The sequence below is a fragment of the Balaenoptera borealis genome (genome assembly GCF_965194805.1).
Source record: "Balaenoptera borealis genome assembly, chromosome: 14".
NCBI classification, from domain to species: Eukaryota; Metazoa; Chordata; class Mammalia; order Artiodactyla; family Balaenopteridae; genus Balaenoptera; species Balaenoptera borealis.
In genome coordinates this window covers 88701410-88719528 of record NC_138875.1, presented here as the reverse complement: position 1 = coordinate 88719528, position 18119 = coordinate 88701410, and the positions used below count along the sequence as shown (strand labels likewise).

General features: G+C 44.4%; 1 protein-coding gene across 2 annotated transcripts in view; it reads right to left on the bottom strand.

Annotated features, from left to right (window-relative positions):
- Nucleotides 1–18119, bottom strand: part of GLT1D1 (glycosyltransferase 1 domain containing 1) — a 170455-nt gene that overhangs the window by 1787 nt on the left and 150549 nt on the right. Inside the window, exon 13 of one of the 2 annotated variants that reach the window (XM_082353268.1) lies at nt 10400–16824. The exons of the other annotated variant lie outside the window; for it this stretch is intronic. Coding sequence (XP_082209394.1) covers nt 16819–16824 — 6 coding nt within the window. The 3' untranslated portion in view covers nt 10400–16818. Of the gene's footprint in view, nt 1–10399; nt 16825–18119 lie in introns of those variants that run through there. 2 annotated transcript variants of the gene reach the window in all.

Here is an 18119-nt window from a genome sequence, read left to right as displayed (position 1 = left end):
TGGATAGGTGAATGGATGGATGGATTGATGGATGGTTGAGTGGGTGGATGTTTGGTTGGGTGGACAGATGGATAGATGGATGATTAGATGCTTGAATGGATGGACAAATGTTTGGATGGATGGATGGATGGATGGATGATTAGATGCTTGAATGGATGGGCAAATGTTTGGATGGATGGATGGATGGATGAATGTTTGTGTGAGTGGATGGATGGGCAGACAGACAATGAATGGTTTACAGAGCATGAGTGACGAAGGCATAGTCTGATAAATTAAGCTGGCCACCTAGTGGAAACCAGGAAACTGAACAATAATTTAGGAAACTACTATAATGTAGTTATGCTGCCTCATAGATGTGACACCAGCATCTTCCCCTGGGCCAGTAGACAAGTCTTCAGATTTGGTCACTTCAGGGGTGACAAATATAGGTTGATGCAACGCCTGCCCTCAAGAGGGGCGTAGAAGATAATACCTCTTCTCATCTCTTTCTATACAGACCTTGCTGGCTTACTGTCTGTGAGTGAAGCATGGTAAGAATTAAATATCCCCCCTCTTCCCCGATCAACCTCACTGTGTGGACGTCTTCACTTTAGTCAGAATCCTGCCAGCTGTGCCCCATACAATCAGTACCTCCAAAGTCTACTGACAAATAGACATTTCTCTGGCTTTTTCATATCCCCAGGGAAGGGAGGGGTTTCCCTTCTTTGTCTAGAGCCCCCAAATACTTGGACGTGTTTTGACACATGGAAGTTGTGGTAGAGACAGTCGTTCTCGGTACATTTCCCAGCCGGCCTTGCGGTTCAGTTGGGTCCACGTGACTAGTTCTGGCAGCGAGTGAACCGGGATGACAGGTCACCCCCAGAAGGGGCGGTCAGGAGCAAGTGTGAGTGAGCGCCCCACGCTCTCTCCTATCCTGCCTGCGTGACCGGGAAGACATATGTTTTTGTTTTGGGGTTTTTTTTTTTAATTAAAATGCAGTTGATTTACAACGTTAATTTCTGCTGTACAGCAAAGTGATCCAGTTATACGTACATATATACATTCGTCTTTTATATTCTTTTCCATTATGGTTTATCCCAGGATACTGAATATAATAGTTCCATGTGCTTTACAGTAGGACCTTGTTGTTTATCCATCCTAAATGCAATAGTTTGCATCTACCAACCCCAAACTCCCAATCCGTCCCTCTCTCAGCACCCCCCTTGGCAACCACAAGTCTGTTCTCTACATCCATGAATCTGTTTCTGTTTCATAGATAGGTTCATTTCTGTCATATTTTATTTTATTGTTTTTTTATTGTGTCATATTTTAGCTTCCACGTATAAGTGACATCATATGGTATTTGGGGAAGACACACATTGGCATGTAGCACCACCAGTTGGAGGGAGTCTGGGATGGTCCCTAAGTGGCTGCAGGACGCTCGTGGCTCTGGAGAGGATCGGACCCTCCCAGACCCTTCTTGACGAGAAAGAGACCTTTATTCTGTTTCACTAACTGCTATTTTGGTTTATTTACAGCAGTACCTACTCCCACCTGATTAATACACTAGTCGTCCAGTAGAAGCTGCTTGGTTTATTGAGTGGCTGGACTCCTGAGAGCCAACCTTCCTGTAAAGATGGGAACGCAGAGGGAGGGGGCACCGGATTCATGCCAAACTGGAGTCTTTTTCCCCTTTAAGGATCTGCATGACTTGGTTGCCAATGTCAGCTTGGCCTGAAGGAGCAGAACAAACATAGCATCTTGAGAGGGAAGAGGTCTCTTGAGGTCTAATTGGGATTCTTACTACCAACTTGAGGAAAACGACTGGGGACTTTCTTGCCAGTGCCTCATAGCTGGTGTGAGCCAATTAGGCAGCCGAGAACGGACCGTCTCTGCTTTGCTCTTTGCTATCACCCAGGAGCCCGACGTTCCCCAAAGGCCTCTGTGCTGGCTGGGCCTCCCAGCTCCACTGGCGGCCCTGCTCCCAATCTACCCTTTGAAGCACGCGTATCGACATAGAGATGCTGGTGCTATAGTTCCGAGGAGGCAAGCTCCACTCAGCCATGCTTCCTGGCTCCTGTCCCGGCTCCCTTGACCCACCAGGCAGCTTAAGGTCAGAAAACAGCAGGACTGAACGTGGTTCCAACTCCCACTCCTGTGAGTGGCAGATGTGGGCAGAAATCTGGGCTTGGACCTCAGAGTGGCCTCAGCTGCTGGGAAGAAAGCTGAACTTGCCTGAAGTCCTCTGTGTTCCCTTGTTGACGTTTTTTTTTTGTTTTGTTTTTTGGTTTTTGGTTCTTTTTGTTTTGGGGTGGAGACTTTAGGATTATCTATATAAATTATCAAGTCATCTGCAAATAGTGACAGTTTTACATCTTCCCTTCCAATATGGATACCATTTATATCTTTTTTTATAACATCTTTATTGGAATATAATTGCTTTACAATGGTGTGTTAGTTTCTGCTTTATAACAAAGTGAATCAGTTATTCATATGCATGTATTCCCATATCTCTTCCCCCTTGCATCTCCCTCCCTCACACCCTCCATATCCCACCCTTCTAGCTGGTCACAAAGCACTGAGCTGATCTCCCTGTGCTATGCGGCTGCTTCCCACTAGCTATCTATTTTACATTTGGTAGGGCATATATGTCCATGCCACTCTCTCACTTTGTCCCAGCTTACCCTTCTCCCTCCCCGTGTCCTCAAGTCCATACTCTAGTAGGTCTGCGTCTTTATTCCCATCTTGCCCTAGGTTCTTCATAATCTTTTTTTTTTTTAGATTCCATATATATGTGCTAACATACGTATTTGTTTTTCTCTTTCTGACTTACTTCACTCTGTATGACAGACTCTAGGTGCATCCACCTCACTACAAATAACTCAATTTCGTTTCTTTTTATGGCTGAGTAATATTCCATTTTATATATGTGCCACATCTTCTTTATCCATTCATCTGTCGATGGACACTTAGGTTGCTTCCACGTCCTGGCTATTGTAAATAGACCTGCAATGAACATTTTGGTACATGACTCTTTTTTGAATTATGGTTTTCTCAGGGTATAGGCCCAGTAGTGGGATTGCTGGGTCATATGGTAGTTCTATTTTTAGTTTTTTAAGGAACCTCCATACTGTTCTCCATAGTGACTGTATCAATTTACATTCTCACCAACAGTGTATGAGGGTTCCCTTTTCTCCACACCCTCTCCAGCATTTATTGTTTGTAGATTTTTTGAGGATGGCCATTCTGACCGGTATGAGATGATATCGCATTGTAGTTTTGATTTGCATTTCTCTAATAATAAATGATGTTGAGCATTCTTTCATGTGTTTGTTGGCAATCGGTATATCTTCTTTGGAGAAATGTCTATTTAGATCTTCTGCCCATCTTTGGATTGGGTTGTTTGTTTATTTGATATTGAGCTGCATGAGCTGCTTGTAAATTTTGGAAATTAATCCTTTGTCAGTTGCTTCATTTGCAAATATTTTCTCCCATTCTGAGGGTTGTCTTTTCGTCTTGTTTATGGTTTCCTTTGCTGTGCAAAAGCTTTTAAGTTTCATTAGGTCCCATTTGTTTATTTTTGTTTTTATTTCCATTTCTCTAGGAGGTGGGTGAAAAAGGATCTTGCTGTGATTTATGTCATAGAGTGTTCTGCCTATGTTTTCCTCTAAGAGTTTGATAGTGTCTGGCCTTACATTTAGGTCTTTAATCCATTTTGAGTTTATTTTTGTGTATGGTGTCAGGGAGTGTTCTAATTTCATCCTTTTACATGTAGCTGTCCAGTTTTCCCAGCACCACTTATTGAAGAGGCTGGTTTTTCTCCATTGTATATCTTTGCCTCCTTTATCAAAGATAAGGTGACCATGTGTGTGTGGGTTTATCTCTGGGCTTTCTATCCTGTTCCATTGATCTATATTTCTGTTTTTGTGCCAGTACCATACTGTCTTGATTCTTGTAGCTTTGTAGTATACTCTGAAGTCCGGGAGCCCGATTCCTCCAGCTCCATTTTTCTTTCTCAAGATTGCTTTGGCTATTCGGGGTCTTTTGTGTTTCCATACAAATTGTGAAATTTTTTGTTCTAGTTCTGTGAAAAATGCCATTGGTAGTTTGATAGGGATTGCACTGAATCTGTAGATTGCTTTGGGTGGTATAGTCATTTTCACAATGTTGATCCTTCCAATCCAATAACATGGTATATCTCTCCATCTGTTTGTATCATCTTTAATTTCTTTCATCAGTGTCTTATAATTTTCTGCATACAGGTCTTTTGTCTCCTTAGGTAGGTTTATTCCTAGGTATTTTATTCTTTTTGTTGCAATGGTAAATGGGAGTGTTTTCTTAATTTCACTTTCAGATTTTTCATCATTAGTTTATAGGAATGCAAGAGATTTCTGTGCATTAATTTTGTGTCTTCCTACTTTCCCAAATTCATTGATTAGCTCTAGTAGTTTTCTGGTAGCATCTTTAGGATTCTCTATGTATAGTATCATGTCATCTGCAAACAGTGACAGCTTTACTTCTTCTTTTCCGATTTGGATTCCTTTTATTTCTTTTTTGTCTCTGATTGCTGTGGCTAAAACTTCCAAAAGTATGTTGAATAATAGTGGTGAGAGTGGGCAACCTTGTCTTGTTCCTGATCTTAGTGGAAATGGTTTCAGTTTTTCACCATTGAGGACGATGTTGGCTGTGGGATTGTCATATATGGCTTTTATTATGTTGAGGTAAGTTCCCTCTATGCCTACTCTCTGGAGGGTTTTTATCATAAATCAGTGTTGATCATATAGTTTTTCTCCTTCAGTTTGTTAATATGGTTTATCACATTGATTGATTTGCACATATTGAAGAATCCTTGCATTCCTGGGATAAACCCCACTTGATCATGGTGTATGATCCTTTTAATGTGCTGTTGGATTCTGTTTGCTAGTATTTTGTTGAGGATTTTTGCATCTATGTTCGTCAGTGATATTGGTCTGTAGTTTTCTTTTTTTGTGACATCTTTGTCTGGTTCGGTATCAGGGTGATGGTGGCCTCGTAGAATGAGTTTGGGAGTGTTCCTCCCTCTGCTATATTTTGGAAGAGTTTGAGAAGGGTAGGTGTTAGCTTTTCTCTAAATGTTTGATAGAACTTGCCTGTGAAGCCATCTGGTCCTGGACTTTTGTTTGTTGGAAGATTTTAAATCACAGTTTCAATTTCAGTGCTTGTGATTGGTCTGTTTATATTTTCTATTTCTTCCTGGTTCAGTCTTGGATGGTTGTGCATTTCTAAGAATTTGTCCATTTCTTCAAGCTTGTCCATTTTATTGGCATATAGTTGCTTGTAGTAATCTCTCATGGTCCTTTGTCTTTCTGCAGTGTCAGTTGTTACTTCTCCTTTTTCATTTCGAATTCTATTGATTTGCGTCTTCTCCCTTTTTTTCTTGATGAGTCTGGCTAATGGTTTATCAATTTTGTTTATCTTCTCAAAGAACCAGCTTTTAGTTTTATTGATCTTTGCTATTGTTTCCTTCATTTCTTTTTCATTTATTTCTGATCTGATCTTTTTTTTTTTTTTTTAAGGCATTGTTTTTACTTTTGTTTTTATTTTATTTTATTTTTGGCTGTGTTGGGTCCTCGTTTCTCTGCGAGGGCTTTCTCTAGTTGTGGCAAGCGGGGGCCACTCTACATCGCGGTGCGCGGGCCTCTCACCATCGCGGCCCCTCCCGCTGCGGGGCACAGGCTCCAGACGCGCAGGCTCAGCAACTGTGGCTCACGGGCCCAGTTGCTCCGCGGCATGTGGGATCTTCCCAGACCAGGGCCCGAACCCGTGTCCCCTGCATTGGCAGGCAGACTCTCAACCACTGCGCCACCAGGGAAGCCCTGATCTGATCTTTATGATTTCTTTCCTTCTGCTAACTTTGGGGTTTTTTTTTTTTTGTTCTTCTTTCTCTAATTGCAGTAGTTGTAAGGTTAGGTTGTTTATTTGAGATTTTTCTTGCTTCTTGAGGTAGGATTATATTGCTATAAACTTCCCACTTAGAACTGCTTTTGCTGCATCCTGTAGGTTTTGGGTCGTCATGTTTTCATTGTCATTTGTTTCTAGGTATTTTTTGATATCTCTGGGGCTCGTTTAGGTGCTGCTCTGAATCCCCTCTCCTCGTGCACCAGGAAACAATGGTCTTCTACCTCTTAGTCAGCTCCAGACCTTTTCCCGGACTCCCTCCCAGCTAGCTGTGGCGCACTAGCCCCCTTCAGGCTGTGTTCATGCAGCCAACCCCAGTCCTCTCCCTGGGATCTGACCTCCAAAGCCCGAGCCTCAGCTCCCAGCCCCCGCCCACCCCGGCGGGTGAGCAGAGAAGCTTCTCGGGCTGGTGAGTGCTGCTCGGCACCGATCCTCTGTGCGGGAGTCTCTCCGCTTTGCCCTCCGCACCCCTGTGGCTGCACTCTCCTCCGCGGCTCCGAAGCTTCCCCCCTCCGCCACCCGCAGTCTCTGCCCGCAAAGGGGCTTCCTCGTGTGTGGAAACCTTTCCTCCTTCACGGCTCCCTCCCACTGGTGCAGGTCCCGTCCCTATTCTTTGTCTCTATTTTTTCTTTTTTCTTTTGCCCTACCCAGGTACGTGGGTAGTTTCTTGCCTTTTGGGAGGTCTGAGGTCTTCTGCCAGCGTTCAGTGGGTGTTCTGTAGGAGCAGTTCCATGTGTAGATGTATTTCTGATGTATCTGTGGGGAGGAAGGTGATCTCCGCATCTTACTCTTCTGCCACCTTGAAGCTCCTCCCTTGTTGGTGTTTGAAGCGTTTCGTGGTGCTAAGATTGGATTCTGTAATGCAGCCGGGGAACCAACACAAGCCAGCCTCAACTTCATCACCTGCAACATGGAGACAATGTCACCTGGCTGAGTGACATGTCTTCACCTGTACCACTGTATCTTTGACAATATAGCAGTGGCCCTGCCTGGAAGGGCCTCCACGGACCCCACTCCTGTGGTTTGCTTGGTGGCCACTGCTGCTCTCTGAGGGCACCACCCTTTTCACCACTGAGCCACAGAAACTCTCACTTCCTGGCTGCCACTTCCTGCTCGTTGACGCCAGCTAAGCCCCACTTAGATTGGTTGGCATCTATGCTTTCTGCTTTGTTTTCTTTAATTTTTTCATTTTTTAAAATTTTTATTAAAATCTAGCTGATTTACAATGTTGTTAGTTTCAGATGGATGCAAAGTTATTCAGTTATATATAGACAGATTGATAGATACAGATAGATACAGATATAGATACAGTTATATAACTTTTTAAAGATTCTTTTCCATTAGAGGTTATTACATGATATTGAGTATCCTGTGCTATACAGTAGGTCCTTGTTGGTTATCTATTTTATATATAGTGGTGTGTATTTGCTAATCCCAATCTCCTAATTTATCCCTCCCCCTTCCCTTTCCTGTTTGGTAACCATAAGTTTGTTTTTATGTCTGTGAGTCTGTTTCTGTTTTGTAAATAAGTTCATTTGTATCATTTTTTTAGATTCCACATAGAAGCGATATCATATGGTATATGTCTTTCTCTGTGTGACTTACTTCACTTAGAATGATAATCTCTAGGTCCATCCATGTTGCTGCAAGTGACATTATTTCATTCTTTTTAATGGCTGAGTAATATTCCATTGTACATATGTACTACATCTTCTTCATCCATGCATCTGTTGATGGATATTTAGGTTGCTTCCATGTCTTGGCTATTGTGAATAATGCTGCTATGAACTTTGAGGTGCAGGCATCTTTTCGAACTAGAGTTTTCTCCGGATATACACCCAGGTATGGGATTGCTGGATCATATGGTAGCTCTTTTTAGTTTTTTAAGGAACCTCCATACTGTTCTCCATAGGGGCTGCACCAATTTACATTCCCACCAACAGTGTAGGAGGGTTCCCTTTTCTCTACACCCTCTTCTGTGCTTTCCTCTTCATGATGCAAAGCTTTGCCGTAGCAAGCAAGGTTATCACACGTGAAGACCATAGCTGCCCTGTTTAAGATGGTTGGAGTGACCTTGTAAGGATATCCACGGGACCTTCACTAAGTAGCAAGCTCTTCTTGGTGTGGATGCAGAAAGAATCCTTAAGCCATCAACAGCCCTCAGTGAAAGTGGCCATCTTGAATTGGTCATGGAGGATCCTTGGGGACCCTGCTAGGTGGCGTACCCTCTGGCCATGAGCTTGGCACTACCTCTCTTTTGTCCCTTGACTGCTCTAGCCTTAGATCTATGGAGAGCCAGGGTTACTGAAGGTCATTGTCTCCAACCAGCCACCTATTTGAATCTTGTGCCCATCTACCAAAACAGATCAGGGTTTTTCAGCCTTAGAACAGTGAGGGAGTGCTATGCCCCAAGAGAGAATCAGACCCCAGGGGAAGTGGAGTTTTATAATTTCCTAGTAGATAGATGGAGGTCCTAGAAGATGAGACTCTTGTTTTTCTTTTGCCCCTTCTTTTTTCCCATCATCTTAGGAAACTGTGAACCCAAGAATATCTGTCAAGTCACCAGGTTAAACTTAATATCCCACTGATATTTCAAAGTCTTCAAAATCTTCATTGCCCCAAAGGGAACCATCCATTTCCACTATTCAGGATGATCCTAGGCCCCCCTCTGTCCTAAGGGGGCACCTTCCTGGTCACCCTCCCCAGCCATCCCTCACCCTGGCAGCCGTGGGAGCCTCCGATGCCACACCAGGCAGTTCTCGCTGCTCTCTGTGTGAATCTCTGCGTTCCCAAGGGCCATTCTCCCAGACATGCCTGTCACGTACGATTTACCGCAGGGAGGAGAGGCACAGAAACTGGAGGGTCCCTGGAGCAGAGCTCAGGCACCTACAAATGAGAAGACTTCCCTGACTGTATTTTCCTCCATGGATAAATCAACAAAATCTCAATCGCCCCAGTTTTAAAACGCCTCGAGGAATATGCAAAACTCAGTGTTCTCCTTAAGGTGTTTGAAAATAACTGTGGTTGAGAGAGAGAGAGAGGAGAGAGAGAAAGCATAAATAATGAGTCTGTGGCCTAAAGAATCCCTCAGCGATGTTTCCAGGACTGCAGAACTGACTCCTTCACGGAACCAGACAGAACCCAAACCACAGTGCCAAGAAGAAAGGGTTTTAATGAAAACCGGATGGCGCAAGGTTCATCTTTGGGACAATCCCATTTGGAAGAATGGTGTCGTCAAGATGCATTAGAAAGTCCACATTTTTCAGGGCTGTAAGATTAGACACAGCCCAGGCTGACAATATGTCTTCGTTATTCATTGCTGCAGAACGAATTACCCCAAAACTTAGCAGCTTAAGACAATGAACATTTTTTACTCATCACACTTTCTGAGGGTCAGAAGTCTGGGAATGGCATTTCTGGTGGTTCTGGCTCAGGATCTCTCGGCTGGGGCTGCAGGCATCTGACAGTTCGACTGGGGCTGGGTGATATGCTTCTGCAAAGTTAGTGCTTGTTGTTAGGACGCTTTGAACACAGAATTCTGTTAATGGCTGCTTGAGTGACCTCCCAACATGGCAGCAGCTGCTTCCAGAACCAGGGACCCAAGAGACAACAAGAAGCCATAGTGTCTTTAGGACCCAACTCTGGAAGTCACATGTCATCATTTCCACTATTCTGTTGGTAACACAGATTCGTCCTGTTCAGTTTGGGAGGGAACCACACAAGGCCCTTAATAGCAGGAGCTAAGAATCACAGGGGGGCCATCTTGGAGACTGGCTACTCCAATCTTCTCAGGGAGGCTCTCTCCAAGTAGCAACAAAAATGCCTTCCCCACATTGATTGGCTTATATCCAACAGCTCAGACAACCACTAAGGAAAGGGATCATATCTTTCCCAATGGCTCCAAGAAAAATCCAGAACTGGAGTCACTGATCTGACTTGAGTTAGGTGCCCATTCTCAAACCAGTCATCTTATCACTGGGGGATAATGGAAATCTTTGATGGGGCAGACATACATCCTATACCCACCTCCTCAGCAGGGGGGTAGAATCATCCCCCTTCAAATCACATGGCTGAGGTTGAAGGAAGGACAGTCCTCATGGAAAATGTAGGGGAGCTTTCTGATTTCCATAAGAAAGGGGAATGGACAGAGAGCAGGAAAGATCAACCAATATCAACCAAGGGTCCCCACTGCTTATCCACTCCTAGAGCACCTCCACAGAGACGAAAGGTTAGCTGCTCTGAGGTTAGGTGTAAGGCCCTGAAGGGGAGGAACTAAGCAGATCAGCCTGCCCACTCCTGGCCCTGCTCCCCACTCACCAGACACAAGAGCACCCGTGGTTCAAACTCGGGTGATTTCAAGTGGGATGAATGGGATGATGAGATTCCCTCACTGCCTTTCTATGGCTAGACAGGTTATTCACAGCACAGCAGACTGTGCTCTGTTTCCTCCCAACTTCTGAGATGCTTTCAAGTATATGAAGGCTTTGAAGATCATTCCCAGTCAGTCTTGATGCCCCTCAAACCACTGAGACAGATAAATATGTGCAATTAAAATTTTCCCTTTTTTGGCGGATGTGTAATTGGACAGAAAAATGGCCTGAGATGTATGTGTCAATATATAGATCTTGGCAAGGAGGGTAATCTATTACCAGCAGCTATTAATCATCTTCTACACATGTTTGAGTGGATCTGAGTAACTTTGAGTTGGAGGATGTGGATCATCTGCGATTCTAGTCTTGATAATCAGGCCCCCAAAATATCAAAGGAATTTGCTTGCTGTCACAGTGGCAAAGCCAGAGGTTGAATCTCACCCCCTGACTTCCCAATATACGTCGTTGGTTTGGGCTACAAGAGCATCCAACCCCATCTCCTATTGTCACTCCAAATTCCTTTGTGATTACCTTACTCTGTTGTGTGCATGCTTGGTGGGAGAGTACAGGCAGGTGGCTGATCTTCTGTCACAAAAGTCAGAGGTCACCTGGAGAGTCCCTGAATCACAGCCTTCAGATCTGTACTGGGTGCCCAGCCAGCAGGTGGGCTCAGAGTCTAAGCTTGGCTAACCAAGTAGATGCTCTCGAGGGCCGTTAACTCTCAAACAAGTGACCCGAGGACAGAAGAAGCAAATGAAATACATCCATCCCATCAGGAGTTACTCATCCAGTTTGTTCCTGCTTGGAGCCATTTTTGTAGTTTCTGCTTCCCAGTCTCCAAAGCTACCCTGCTCCCTACCTGTTTCCAATCTCCCCCGTGATTCTGAAAGCTCCCAGTGGCCTTCCTGGAAATTATATTTTGCTTGTATTAATGAGAGCGTCAGTCTCTTGCCTTCCATCAAACATCTTATCATTAAAAACTGGTCTTTCTATTATATACTTCCTGATAATAAAAGGGCATTTCTGGTCTCCCAGGATGGCATCTAAGTCACAATCTTTTGGGTATCTCTGGTGCCCTATGTTTTAATAAAGTCTCCTATTGTGGTACAAGTTAAGCTTGTAGGAAAAAGGAAATAGAGACATTTATTACATCCTTCCTCAACCTCCGCGCAATCGACATTTTGATGCCGGATAATTATTTATTTGGGGGAGGGGGCAATCCTGTGTATCATAGGATGTTTTACAGCACCCCTGGTCTCTACCCACAAGGTGTCAGGAGGCACCCCTCCCCCGTGTGCCAGTGGAAAGCATCTCCAAATATTTCCAGGTGCCTGATGGTGGGCGCGGGCAAAAGTGCTTCTGGCTGAGAACCACTCAGAGCTGTGTCACCACCACGGTGTCCTCATTCCAGCCCACGGGGAGAAAAGGGAGAAACGAAAAGCAGGAGAGGGGCTTCCTTGGTGGCGCAGTGGTTGAGAATCTGCCTGCCAATTCAGGGGACACGGGTTTGAGCCCTGGTCTGGGAAGATCTCACATGCCGCGGAGCAACTGGGCCAGTGAGCCACAATTACTGAGCCTGCGCGTCTGGAGCCTGTGCTCCGCAACAAGAGAGGCCGCGATAGTGAGAGGTCCGCGCACCGTGATGAAGAGTGGCCCCCGCTTGCCACAACTAGAGAAAGCCTGCGCACAGAAACGAAGACCCAACACAGCCATAAATAAATAAATTAAAAAAAAAAAAAGAAAGAAAAGCAGGAGAGAGCAAGCAATCTCCTTTCGGAAGGCCGTGACCCTGACTTTGCTCATCTGTCTTCCACTCACATCCGGTTAGCCTGAACTTGTCATGGGTCTACCCGTAGCTGCAAGGGATGCTGGGAAATGTCTCCACCTGGGCTGCCCTCTGCCAGGGCCAAGGGCGGGGAATCCTTTTATTAAAAGGAAGACAAGTAGAATGGATTCTGGGGACAATGGGTAAGCTGTGTCACAGGCCCTAGAGCCCATCTCACAGGCCCTCCCAGAGGTGGCGCAAAGAAGGCCTGTGGATTCCAGTCTCCTTGGCTGCATATGTGTGGAGATGATAAATAGACATGCACAGACGCATGTATATACATATATAAACACATATACCTTTATGCACATGTATACATACATATACACATGCAGACATGTCCATATATAGATACATAAATGTTTATGCACATACATACATATACCTATATACACATGCCTGTACACACATCTGTGTGTATACACATACACACACTTCATATATATGTATATAAATAATATATATATTCTCTTTTTATTATGTTCCCCAGAGACAGGGGGACCTAGAACAGTCTGCGGGCATTATCTTCAGTGGGCAAAAGCCTTCTCCTTAGTGCTGCAGTGAAGTCCATGGGTTGAGAGCAAAAGCTTTGGGATCATGGGTGAGGGTCTGAGCTTGCGGCCCCTGCTAACCCCGTTTTACAGAAGAAGCGTTCAGGATAAAGAGAGCAGAGGCTGTGGGATCAGACGGTCTCTGATTTGAATCTGTGCTCGGCCACTCCCCAGCTGTGTGCCTACTTGTTCAGTCCATCCCTCTAATCTTCAGTTGTTTTACGTGGGAAACGGGACTGATAATTGTACGTCTAGAGAGAGTTGGGAGGAGACATGATGAAATAATGCACTTTGCCTGGTTACAGTCAGTCCTCATAAACAGGACTTATCATGGTTGCAAATATCACTGGGTTCATCTTTCACGGGTGATGAGGAGCGGATTTCAGCATTGGACCACGTCAGCAGTTCCTAAAATCCACTTGGAGAGCTTTTACAAAATATGGCTTGAAAGATCCTCCCCCGACCCCCGCCCCAAGAAGTTTTGAGTTGGTAGGGCTGGGGCAGGGCCTAGGAGTTTGTATTTTTAAAAGCTTCCCCAGTTGACTCTGATGTATAGCCAGGCTTGGGAACCAGCCCGCTCAGTGCTGAGATTTTTTATTCCAGTTCTTTAACTTCGCTCTCTGCCCTTTTATCGTCATGCCAGAAATCCCAGCGTCAGTCCTTTTTCTAGTCATTAATAAGCATTTAAGACTCTGCGGTCCTTCCCCCTTACAGTGCTGATCAATAGCATTCCTCTTAGCATTTGGCTTTCACCTGCAGGTGCTGGGTGGGTTCCTGAGGTCAGAGATGGGCAAAGAATGCTCTCCTTAAACAACAGCCCTGGCTTGCAGCACTGGATTCGGGGTGCTCTGCATTACTGAGCCATTCAACAGAGATCTGATTTAAGGCAGCCCTTGGCTCAGCGTGCCCGGCAGAGGGATCCTCGGGAGAAGCAGTCAGTAGAACGCTTTCGGGAAGACCAATGCTGAATGTTGGGGAGGGGTGCTGAGTAGAGGTTGGGTGCAGAGGATGGCCACTGGTTCCAGACACTGGTGTCTCCGATGATGAATCAGCCTCTAGGAGCAGGTTTCAAGGAGATCCGTTCTTGCATGGAGCCTGTGTGGAGCTATTTAGATACCTCGCCAAGCACTCCCCCCGAAAAGAAAGATTCTCTCTCCAAAGTACACTAGGTGATTTATCCCACAACTGGACCTGCACATTTGCACAAAGACAGATGTAGGCCTAAGGATATTTCTTGCAGAGCTCTTTGTAATGACAGAACCCTGGAAACAATCTAAATGTCCATAAACAGGGAACTGGCTACAGAGTCCATGGGGATCCTCTGGGTCTCTGGGTTATAACCAGCTCTCAGGCCCCAAGGGGTCAGTACAGGCTTCCAAGGCCTTTTCTCAACCCGTAAGTGTCTCCAAGCTTCTGGGACAGTATACTCTACTGGTATGATACATTGACTGCAAAAAGGGGCTCCAATTCTTTTCCCTGTGTTTCATACCATCTTCAACATGACTTTGAAGTGCCTCCTATTAAGAGGTAGAGTGTATTTCCCCACCCTTTGGATTTGAGCTAGTCTTGTCACTTGCTTTAGCCCACAAAGTATGGTGGAAGTGACACTGTGCCTTTTCCACACCTAGGTCTCAAGAGGCCTGCTCCTCCTCACTCTTTGGAGCTCGCTGCCTCCCTGTCAACAAGCCTGGGGTAGCCTGCCAGAGAATGAGTCATGTAGAGCAGTAAAGGAAATCCAGTCGTCCTGTCAAAGCCCCAGACACCCAAGAGTCCAGCCAAAATCAGCAAAATCGATCTAACAGTCAACTCACCAACTGACATAGGAACATCAGTAAGCCCAACCAAGATCAGAAGAAATGTCCAGCCAATGCACAGACTCAGGAACTAAAGAAATATTTATGAATTTAAGCAACTGGATTTTTGTGCTTGGATGTTACACAGCGATAGCTAACTGATACATGTTGGTAAGGCCATGATGATTCTTTACTCTCCAGAGTCAGTGTGGCTTCCTGTTGCCACATAGGATTCTATAGTTTCCATGGTTATAGAGGGTCCGTGGGGTCTTCCCTGGACATATGAAGTCACCACAGGATCCCAGGAACCCCCTTCTATCATCATCAAAACAGGTGTCTCTGGGGAAGACGTTGGCCACAGTGCCACCAGAGCCATCAAGGGGGTGTTGTCACTGTGGGTGGCTCTGGAAAAGTCAATCTGGGTGTTGGCTGAGCTGCCCACCCCCCTGTTCACCAGCATGATGTCAACTCTAGCAGGAGTGACCACACCGTGTCTCACACCAGGGACAGCTCTATGCCATGGAGTTTATGTAAAGCATCCTAAAAGGAATGAAGGACGTCTTTATATAATATGGAACACTCTGTGTTCTATCATTAAGTCAAACATGCGGATATAAGGACTAGGACTAGGTCACGCTTAATCAAAATCTATTATTACTGGAGCAATACATAAGAAACCAGTAACTAAACCCACACTTACATGGTCAATTAATCTATGTCAAAGGAGGCAAGAATATACAGTGGAAAAAGGACAACCTCTTTAATAAATGGTGTTGGGGAAAATGGATAGCTATATGCAAAAGAATCAAACTGGACTACATCCTCACACCATATACAAAAATAAACACTATATATACACAATGGAATATTACTCAGCCATAAAAAAGAATGAAATATTGCCATTTGTGAAAACGTGGATGAATCTAGAGGGTATTATGCTGAGTGAAATGAGTCAGAGAAAGACAATTACCACAATCTCACTTATATGTGGAATCTAAAAAGCAAAACAGGGGCTTCGTGGTGGCACAGTGGTTGAGAATCTGCCTGCTAATGCAGGGGACACAGGTTCAAGCCCTGGTCTGGGAAGATCCCATATGCCGCGGAGCAACTAGGCCTGTGAGCCACAATTACTGAGCCTGCGCGTCTGGAGCCTGTGCTCCGCAACAAGAGAGGCCGCGATAGTGCGAGGCCCGCGCACCGCGATGAAGAGTGGCCCCCGCTTGCCACAACTAGAGAAAGCCCTCGCACAGAAACGAAGACCCAACACAGCCAAAAAATAAATAAAATAAATTTAAAATATCACCTCTAAAAATAAATAAATAAATAAAAATAAAAAAATAAAAAGCAAAACAAAAAACAGATGCGTAGAAACAGAGAAAAAAGAGGTGGTTGCCAGAGGGGAGAGTGTGGGGGGCAAAATAGGTGAAGGGGATTAAGAGGTACAAACCTGTATTCATATATTAAATAAGTCATGGGGATGTAATATACAGCATAAGGAATACGGTCAATAATATTGTAATAACTTTGTATGGGGACAGATGGTTACTAGACTTATTGTGGTGATCATTTCATAATTATGCAAATATCAAATCACTGTACAGTACACCTGAAACTATATTTCAATTAAAAAATAAAAACAATAATAAATCTTAAAAAATAAGAAACTAGTAACTCTGTTTGACTCTGGAAAGAATCAGAGGACAAAAGGTGGAGCGGGAAGGATATTTGTTTTGTCTTCTTGACTTATTATTTATGCTAGAGAAGCAGTACAGCATGGTGGCTTAAGGCCTGGACTTGGGGCCAGAATGCCTGGGCTCAAATTCTGAGTTCCTTGGTACTTGCCCAAGATCGTACATCTCATAAGTAGCAGACCCAGGATATGAAATTAGACAGGCTACCTCCAGAGCCTGCATTCTTAATCCCCATTCCATAGATACATGCGGCATGTATGTACACACATACACACAGCAACTCAAGGTGACAATCCCAACTTACATCTGTGTATGTCTGCTACAGATAAGACTCGCTTTAGGGGACCTCCCTGGCAGTCCAGTGGTTAAGACTTCACCTTCCAATGCAGGGGGTGCGGGTTCGATCCCTGATTGGGGAGCTAAGATCCCACATGCCTCACGGCCAAAAAAATCAAAAAAACATAAAACATAAACAATATTGTAACAAATTCAATACAGACTTTTAAAATGGTCCACATCAAAAAAAAATCGTTAAAAAAAAAAAAGACTCACTTTAATTCCTTCATTTTCTACTTTTGTTTTCAAGGCATTCAGCTGTCCCAGTGAGACCATAACTTCTCAGTGATTCAGTTGAATTCACCTTACCTGAACACAATGCATGTTCCTTGTGATTTATATCTGCAGATGAAATGTCCTGTGTGAAACGTTATCATATTAATTGCAGCTTCTCAATCTGTTAACGGGGCTGCGCTGGCGATCATGCATTTACGACGCCAAGGCTGAGCCCAGAATTCACTCAACTTGGTCGTTACCACAAGGTAATGATAAATAGACCTGTCCGTGATGCTTATCAACCCAGTGGAGAATAAAGAAGGATAAAAATATGTGCGCATCTAGATGCAAGACCTGGACAGTAATTGGGAGACATTGAGAGTAATTGGGTTGCATTTCCAAATCTGCAAGATTAGAGGGAGGTTGGCCAAGCCAGAAAAGCTATACCTGGAGAAAAGGTAGCCAGGTAAAGCTTAAGTAATCCCATGAAGAACAGAGGCTGAAGCTTGGGGTGGGAGGGGCAAGGAGTAATTTGATGCATAAATCTTACGCAAGTTACGAATTCTGCAGTCAACACAAAGGATAAATCTTTATTAACGGATTCCAGAGGTCTGGGCTGGGTGATAATCAATAAAGGCTCCTCCTTCCCCAAGAGAGATGGTGGCAGTAGTCTGTCAGCATTGTAGGAAGCCCCAAGGAAAGCTTACCAAACCTCTTGCATCCCCAGCTGTGCTACTGTGAAACTACCCCAAAACCACCTTTCCTGATTTCAAAGATGACTCTGAATAACCAGAGCTCCTAACTCTCACGTGCCATTTTGATTAAAATTTTCGGCATTTTTGCTATGCTGTCTGTCCACTGACGGTATGAAAATGACAAAGTAACATGTGTGCAACGCCTTGATGTGACTACATAATGATGTCCTTGGATAGAGGAATCTTAATTCTACAAGGTTTGAGAGGGACCAGGTACAGGAAGCTTAGCCAGGACCTATACAGAGGGCACACGGCTGCCAGACAATTGCCAAAAGCAGCAAATACCACCTCCATTATATCCAAATTAATAATATTTCTAGCCTACTGTGCTATCTAAATGATGTGATACAACTGGCAATAGTGATGGGAAATTGCTCTCAGGTACCTTGTTTGGAGAGGATGCAGAGAGAACCCACAGGAGCATCAAAATAAACCTTGTCCACCAAATAAGTCACTATTCTTGTGAGCACAGTAAGAGGCTTTCCCGACCTGCCTCATTGTTTGGCATTATCTTGAGTGTGGGCAGTTTTACCGTTCAAGAGAGGCAATGGAATATCCTTAAAAAGCAAGAACTAGACCCAGACTCCCTGGGTTCAATGTCTGGCCCTTCCACTTTTTACTTTGATGTACTTAAGTAATTGATCATCTCTTACCTTTCATTTTCTA